The sequence below is a fragment of the Strix aluco genome, chromosome 2, assembly GCF_031877795.1.
Source record: "Strix aluco isolate bStrAlu1 chromosome 2, bStrAlu1.hap1, whole genome shotgun sequence".
NCBI lineage: Eukaryota > Metazoa > Chordata > Aves > Strigiformes > Strigidae > Strix > Strix aluco.
The window spans coordinates 64,712,761-64,721,235 of NC_133932.1; the positions used below are offsets into that span (position 1 = coordinate 64,712,761).

At 41.6% G+C, this 8,475-nt stretch overlaps 1 protein-coding gene across 1 annotated transcript in view; it reads left to right on the top strand.

Moving 5' to 3' along the window:
- ATP10A (ATPase phospholipid transporting 10A (putative)) overlaps positions 1-4,004 on the top strand; it is a 116,761-nt gene extending 112,757 nt beyond the window's left edge. The window contains exons 18-21 of the mRNA XM_074815015.1: positions 1,205-1,285; positions 1,376-1,480; positions 1,814-2,001; positions 2,699-4,004. Of these exons, the coding sequence (XP_074671116.1) occupies positions 1,205-1,285; positions 1,376-1,480; positions 1,814-2,001; positions 2,699-3,404 (1,080 nt within the window). The 3' untranslated portion in view covers positions 3,405-4,004. The remainder of the gene's footprint in view (positions 1-1,204; positions 1,286-1,375; positions 1,481-1,813; positions 2,002-2,698) is intronic.
- Positions 4,005-8,475: the final 4,471 nt, after the last annotated feature.

Here is an 8,475-nt window from a genome sequence, read left to right on the forward strand (position 1 = left end):
AGTGTCTGCCTGTCGTCAGCTGGCAAACTGAGGAGACAAGTCTCTCAGGTTCACAGTACAATTATTTCTCATAGGCAAGCCCAGGGGCCATTCTAAGTTTGTTTGAAACCTAGTGAGCATATTCTCTAAATAGTTACCTAAAAAGGCATTGTAAAAACTTGCCAAAAATCCCGCTTCAGGTAGGATCTCTTTCGAAAAGATATCACCAATTCAAAGCCTATAGAATTTTAGAATAATTTAGATGACTCTGGAGGCCATCGGATCCAGACCCTTGGTCAAAAGAGCTTCAAAGCTAGATGAGGTTGCTTGGATCTTTATCTAGTCCAGTTTTGAATGTCTCCAACAATGGAGATTCCACAGTCTCTCTGAGCAACCTGTCTAGTGCTTAACCACATGTTATTTCAGTAGGCCAAAGAACACCATAATTCGTTCTAAGCATCTTTCAATTCCCATTTTTAGACTGTAGTGATATTCTCAGTAGAGAGAAGGAACCCTGATGAACCCAGTGCTTTGAGATGAGGCCTATATCCCAAAATTAAATACCATAAATACTTTGCCATTTGCAAACTATTTTTCCTTATATCTGGGTCTTTTATATGACCATCCATACCCCTGCAATTGTATATTTCTTTAAGCCAAAATGTTAGTTTAATATTGTTTCTTAGTGAGCAATTTTGTGCATACATACACAAATACATGTATATGTTTTATATAAGTATTTATAACATAGCATACATTGCTGCATGAATTACTGCTAAAGATCATTGTTGTGGATCTTCTTTTCTAAGTATGTGTGCATTTTCTGTTTTCTCTCTTGTGAATAAATACAATGTGCTCGTATGTACATGATGTGAAACCCATTTACTCATGTGCTTACACCTCAGAGAGCTCCTCCTGAAATCAGTGGTCTAACTGGAGTGCACAGAGTTGGGCACCTTCATAAATGTTTGCTGACCTAAGTGTCAGATTCAAGTTACACCCTCTGCCGGGGGAAAAAAAAAGAAACAGGAGAGTCTCCTTCCCTAACAGTGGCTTGCAGGTAGACTCTTTATCCCAGAGGGTATCTAACTGATTGGCAAAGTTGTGAAGCTATTTGCACAAGCCCTCAAAAGTGCCCATCGGAATATCCCCCTCAAAATACCTATCTCAGCAAATAGCATTTTCGTTAGACTCTGATTTTCTTACCTTTTTTTTTATGCCACAGGAGTACCAACCACACATGTTTTGGATGAACATGATTGATGCTATGTATCAAAGCGTGGTTTGCTTCTTCATCCCCTATTTTGTAAGTGTTTGATTTAAGCCATTTTATTTCAAGCATTTTAAGGAGAGCTGGCAACACAGCTTGGGCTAAATTCTATCTCCTTCTTTACAGACTTACTACGATTCAGAGGTTGATATCTTCTCCTGGGGAACTCCCATCACCACAATAGCTCTTTTCACCATCATACTGCATTTGGCTATTGAAACCAAAACTTGGGTAAGATACCCACAGCCTACATAGAAACTCGCTGGCATGTACATCGTTCTTTTCTTAGTGCCATTCTTGAAAAACAGAAGATGGTAGTTTCATTCCCTCAGCACATTCTATTTTTAGCAAACATTTTAAGCAAACATGAAAAAGGTTTTAAACTGTGATCAGCAAACACCTTTGTAGTGTTGTATCTATAATAAGAATTTTTAAAAATACAAGGCTCTAAACTCTTCCTGTGCATGGATTTGACTCCAGATATTAAGAAGTTTTAGTTCAGAATCACAGCAAATTTCTCAGAATATAAAGAATTATTATTCTTTTGTTGTTTTTTTGTTCTAGACTTTTCTCCACTGGTCATCTTGCATCTTCAGTATCCTTTTATTTTTCTTTGTGGCTCTGGTTTACAATGCTTCCTGCCCAGTATGCCATCCTCCATCCAATCCCTACTGGACTATGGAAAGGCTGATGGGAGACCCTATGTTCTATTTCACTTGCATTGTATCACCAGTCGTTGCATTGCTGCCCAGGTATTGTATCTTCTCTCATATCTTTTCACATATATGAAAGCACTTTATGCATATGGTTGGGAGGACAAGATACATTTCTTTTTCCACTCTCCCTCTTTCTTTTTGCCTTACCAGCCAAGTCAGGTTTTTTCAGCAGATGATTGTATGAAGTCAGGTTGTCTAAACTCTTCTGTGCTTCTGACCACAGGAACAGACCACAGCTCCTGGCCATAGACCACAGGAGTGGGATAATTGTAGACTGTTGATAGAACCTTCTGGCCATGCAGAGATTTGCTACCCTGTGAGGTTTTCCATGGTGCTTCCAGATTCAACCCATCCTCCCATAATATGCACAGTACAGAAATTCTGATAGTATGTGGTGGACTTACTTGCCTACTTATGGATGTAGGAGGCCTGCTCTGCAAACTGATCCCCATTGCCTTTGATTCCTCATCAAGAAAGATGAAAGACCATGTGTAGTCACAAGGTGGATCACTGGCTAAAGGCACAGATCTATTACACTGCCTGTTATTAATCAAAATATCAGCACAGCATTCAGAGCTTTTCATCTGCAAGCTTTCTTGTGTCAAACATAAGAAAGGCACACTAGACTCTCTCATTTTTCGGTGTTGTACTTTTGTTTTGGATATTTTCTCTAATAATATCTCGAGTACTTCCTTCTTTCAGTTCTTTTCACATGCACATTCTCCTATTGCAGATTTCTGTACAGAACCCTTCAGGGAACACTGTTCCCAACCCAACTTCAGCTTGGACGCCAGTTGAGTAAACTACCCCCAGAGATTCGCACCCAGCTTCTGACCAAGTTGAATGTAAAGGAAACAATGCGTCAGACACAACCCTTTGCAGACAGCTTCTCACCAAGCCTTGGCTCAAATGCTAGTGATTGTTGCAAGGCTTATAACCAAAGCACACCTTTGCCAACATCTCCTCAAACAAGTGAGTCACTTTTCCAAGGGCACACAAAGGCAGAACATACAACAGATCAGACTGTGACTGCCTCTCCCCAGGGTGTTGTGTTGTATGGGGAAAACAAACGCCCCTCATCAGCAAGTAGCCTGGAAAGGTCCGTGGGATTTCATGAAGTTAGACATGGCACTTCAGAGATGGAGTCGTTGCCTGTGGGAGCAACATTCCCATGGAGCTCAGCAGTCGACCAAGCAGACTTTAGTTTGTTGAAGTGGATCACATCAACTCCACTGTTCAGTCGCATTGGGACTGTTTTACACGTGTCATCCAGCAGTTTACAAAATGAAACACAGGACAGTATGTGTGTGCTTGGCTCTTCTTTGCATGTGGACTTCAAAGGCTTGAAAGAACAGAGCTCAAATAACTTGCAGGACAAAATTAAAGGGACCCCAGCTGATCATTGTAAAAGTGACAATTCTGAGACCACCTTTTTATGACATGGGCCTTAAATATATTTATATATTTTCTATTTGCACACATTTATAGTGAGATTACTCTATTTGTTTCCAAAGATGAAACAGAAAATCAAAGGTACAGAATGATTATTTAAGAATGTTAAAATACAGTATATTGAAACAAGAGCTTTAAATATAAAAAGAAACACTTGAAAGTTCCATTTATATTGTTTTATTTTTTCATCTCATTTTGTAAGGAAATGCCGTCTCTTTATTTCTCGGATGCTTCTCTTTTATTCTGACACATACTTTAAAAGCAAAGGACCTATCTACCATATTCAAAAGGACTAGATTCAGCAACGATTATTGATATCATTATAGGCCATTCAGTAATCAAGGAGGAAAAAACATGATAATAAATAGGCACATCCATCATCTGCTTGCCAAGGTGTTTTGTCACTGGAGCAAACCATTAGGCAAGACTATTGAATTATTATACACCTCTCTGTAAATGTTAACGGTATCTTACCACCGCATTAATAATACTGGTATTTTATACATAACACCATATTTTGATATTGCAGCCATAGCATTTTATGTGTCATAATAAAACAATAAATAAATGACCATCCATATTGCAAAGTGACTTCCCGGTCTGTAACTCAGCCCTTCGCTTAGAGCAGCTAGCATTTGGCCAGTCATGGCCTTGTATCAGGCTGTTCAACTTCTGAAGAAAAGCTGCTGCTTGTTTGTGAGGAGTGATTTGGTGGCAAAGAGCTGCTGCGTTGTGTCCGCTGTAGAGTTTGAGCTGGGAGGGTCTGTGATCTTCTCTGCTGGAGCCCTACCACGAGGAGGCTGGTCTTGCTGAAGGAGGCAGTCCTGCTTGCCAGGGGGTGGGTGGAGGACAGTCAGGGTGGAGGTTTGTTAGACACCTTCACTTTTGTTTCAGCCAGGATAAATTAAGTCCTTGGTGATGAGGAAAGGGCATGACCAGCTGCAAGGGTGCAGTGCTATGTGCAGGTACTTGAGCCTGGTCTAAGACAGGCTAGCTCCAGCCCCCAGATTAGAGAGCTGCACTGTTTCTGAAGTTATGCCTGAGCCAACCTTTCATGGATGTACATCAAACTGCCACTGGTGGGTACATGGGGCTGCGGCTGCACTGTGCCGGTCTGACGGGTCCCAGTGGGGGTTTAGCCTTGGAAGGCTGCTTGGTTCTTTCGTATCTAGTCACCATGACCATGTACGAACTACCTGCTGCAGTTCTTCATTTCCTCATCGCAGGTTTTCAGATGCCCTTTGCCTTGCTTGCCGTCAGTTGTGTAAGGCCCAGACTTGTTCATGCCACTCTCTGTCCTAGGTGACCTGCCTCCTGCATGGATTGCCTCAGCCCATTAAGCCACAGTGCCTACCATGTGTCACTTGCTAATCCACTCAGGATCTTCTTTTTCAGATTTATACACTGACCTCTTTCCCAAAGACAGAATTGGTAACATGAAACTATAAAATGCCAATGAAAGGAAGAGATGAAAGCAACCTAAATAAGAGCTGTCAGCCTGTAAATAATGGTACCCGCATGAAACATGTCACATCCACATGTAGCTAAACTGCATTTTGGGATTAGGATTGACTAGGGACAAGGCAAAGACGCCAAGGGACTCAGGATTTCCAGTCTCCTGTGAACGGTTTTAAGCATGCAGTTGATTGAAAAAAGAAAATGTACCTGAAGCACAACTCCTTTTTAGCCTCTGGTTAACAGGGAACATGGGTTTATGTGTATAGATCTGAGCAGAGGACAGCACACCTATTGGCTTATTTGTTACTGACTGAAAATTTTACAATGTTTCTCTGCTTTATATCAATTATGATAGGAATGGGACAGTAAGAGTGGGCACTTGGTTTCTGTGAAGGTAGGTGAGCATCTGCCCTGCCGGTGCCAGTGCAAGCCAGGAGCCACGGGAGCATGCGTCCCGACACACGCCTCTAAAGCAGAGCAGAGTCCCACGTCTCAGAGCACTTGTTTCTCTCCGCTCTCTGGAAAGGGAGCCTGTGGGACCCTGCTCAGGTGGAGAAACCTCCTCTGCAAGTGTCTGTAGTTGGGTGAGACAGCTCTGAGTTCAGACATCTCTACTTGCTTTACCAGCCTCCTCAGTCTTGACAGTAACTCCATTGGGATGACTTTGCAGGTAATTTTTTGCAAGGTTAGGTGGTTGTCTTTAACACAAACTATGCAGAGATTGCCATTGTAAATAACTCACGTGTGCGGAGCTGCAGTGCCTTTTAATGTCAGAGAGGGAATCAAATGACACTTTGAAATGTGTAAATACTGCCATCTGGTTAGACACATTCCTCTGCTTGTAAAACAGGATCTCACAGAAGGGTACAGTATCGGATACCAGGTGGGCAGAGCTGGTAGGTTTGCAAGACATTAAATTCAGTCTGAGTGTTGTGGGGTTGTAGCAGGAGCTTCCCATGGATGCATGTGAGCCTTCTCTATTACTGCAGCAGCCCCAGGAGGCAGGTGAGGATCTCTTGAGCTTATTGACTCCTCCACATCTTTCCACAGCACGCTTGGTGTCCTGCAGGCCTTCATGGGACATGCCCAGCACTGGCAGCAGACAGGGCTGGAACATCACTGGGCTTTGGCTCAGAGCAGTATTTGATGATATTCTCGTCAAAAGGAACCTAAATTTCTCAGTAGCCATGCCTTTGTGATGCAAGATTTGGTTTAGTTGTGCTTTCAGTGTTTCAAAGACTATTTTTGTAGGTAAGGGATAAAAAAGTTCCTTTGGGACTGAGAAATACTTATGCACTGCCAGACAGTTGTGTTAAGTTGCCACTGTGAATGTGAGAGTAGGACATCTGTGACATGTATTTAGGGAAACTGTAGATCTAGATCCTCAGCTGCTACAACCATCGTAGCTCCTCCAGTGTCTGCAAGCTGACTTACCCCAGCTGGGAATCAGGCTTCAAAAACTGCTGTATTTTCCTGGAAAAAAAAAAAAAAATCCTTAGAGATGTATTTTGAAATGCCTAGAGTGTAAATGCTCCATTCGTACTAAAAGATGAAATATCTTTACTATAGCGGCAGTCCTGCAAATGTGTATGAGTTTAATCTTAAATAAATCAAATAATCCACCTGACCTTAATGGAGCAGTGGCCTCAGCAGGATTGCTTGTGTGTTTACAGGAAGATGTACCACACTGAGGCCTCCATGTGCCAAAACTACACAGTGAGATCCCTAGGGGCACAGAACCAGCATGTCAGTAAGCAGGATGTCTCCATTTTCTTTTAGGAGATAAATTGTAAGATAATATAAATAAAATGTAACTTAAACCACAATTTGGAGAAAAAAAAATACTGAACAGATTTCACATTTGGAAAGAAAATATTAAGCAAACTAACTCTTTTCATTCCAAATCAGAAGGTCTCTCTTCAGCTGCCAGAAGACAAACACATCAAAGCATGTTACTTGCTGACTTTAGGGCTTGTCAACATTTTGAAGCTGCTATTAATATTTGAAACATCTTTAACTAAACAAATACTAATGGCTTTTTGAAGCTGTATACATTGATTTCACTAAAATAGAAATAAACTTCTAAAGTTACTCCTGTTGGTGCAGTTGAGCAGTTGTCATATCAGGCAAAACAAAGCTTTAAATTCATGAGGCAAATCCTCAAAAAGCATGCAACTGTTATTAAAAGACTCCACAAGGCAATTAAAACAATACCCAGGTTCGGTCTATTAGCCACAACAGCCCCCTGTACACTATTTCAAATATTTGCACTGAACTCTGCAAGCACTTCTACATCTGCTTGTCATTGCTGGCTGAAGTAGTCTGGCTGAAATTAATGACTGAGAAGAAAGGAGTTGTGAATTAAGCATCACAGCATTCCATATTCCTTACTCTTATTTATGTGAAATAACTTCTCAGTGATTTATCCATTTTATAAATTTCTCTTGGATATGTAATGGTCTTTGAGAAACAGCCAGAACTCTTCTATCAGGTTAGCACTCTAATCTCAGAAATTTTATCTCCAACATATGCCAGTGCATTGGAACTGGGCATATAAATGTCAAAACAGGAACAAAACAAGACTCTGGTATTTTTTCCAAGATTTTCCAGCTATACATCACTGCTCTCTGCACACAGACAGTCGTGCACCTGTTTGCCACCCTCCTGCGTCGGCTGTGGAACCACAGCCCTATCCCCTGATGGCTATTAAATGTTTTTCACAAACTGGAAAGCTGACAACTGGCCAAATCCAGTGCAGTGGCACCTTGCACTGATTTAAGTGCTTCATTGATGAGGAGAGCTCATCCTTTACCTAGTAAAATTTCCTCAGACCCTTTCAAATTATTCAACCAGAGACTGCTTTTGCTTCCATTATATGACTTCCTCAACTACCAGCTAACTTTGACTTGTCATTGATTCACATTCGATACTGCCTAGGGCTGCAGTCTGTGATTGCTCCCAGTACATCTCCTGCAGGCCCTACCTACTTAATCAACAAGTGCCTCTTCGTTTCATCAGGCCAGCTTCCTAGTGTCATGCTCATATTTGGCTCCACTCCAGGCTTATACATCCCACACACTGTAGGCTGATCACCTGATCCACATACAGCAGCTATGGAGGATCTGGGGTGGTTTATCCATTAAAGCATTTTGCACGAATACTGGTTGCAGTATGTGGAGCTGTTCAGCTTAAAATAAACTTCATCAGAACTGCATGTGGTTGAATCAGAGGAGTGACAATTCCTGCCCTAATCATAAAATCTGAATCAAAACGTGAACTAAAAAAAAAAAAAATAGCCTCATGTTTTTGCAGCAGCTAGTTCTTCATGTAGACTGATCAGCACCTCGGGCATTATTCTGTCCAGCGTTAAATTCATCAGTATGCTATTGTAACTGAGTGCACGTGGCAGTTCAGAAAAATGATGCTGATACGAGAGGCCACATGCTGTGATGGAGCAGTAGCAGATATGTGTCAAAGACATTGTGGAAGCCACTAGAGATGGGGTTATGCAGATGTAGCAAAGCACTACAGGAAGAAAAGGCACTGCTAGATGCTATTTGTAAGTCCCAAGGTAGGTAGAAAGAGGAGGGGACCTTCAGA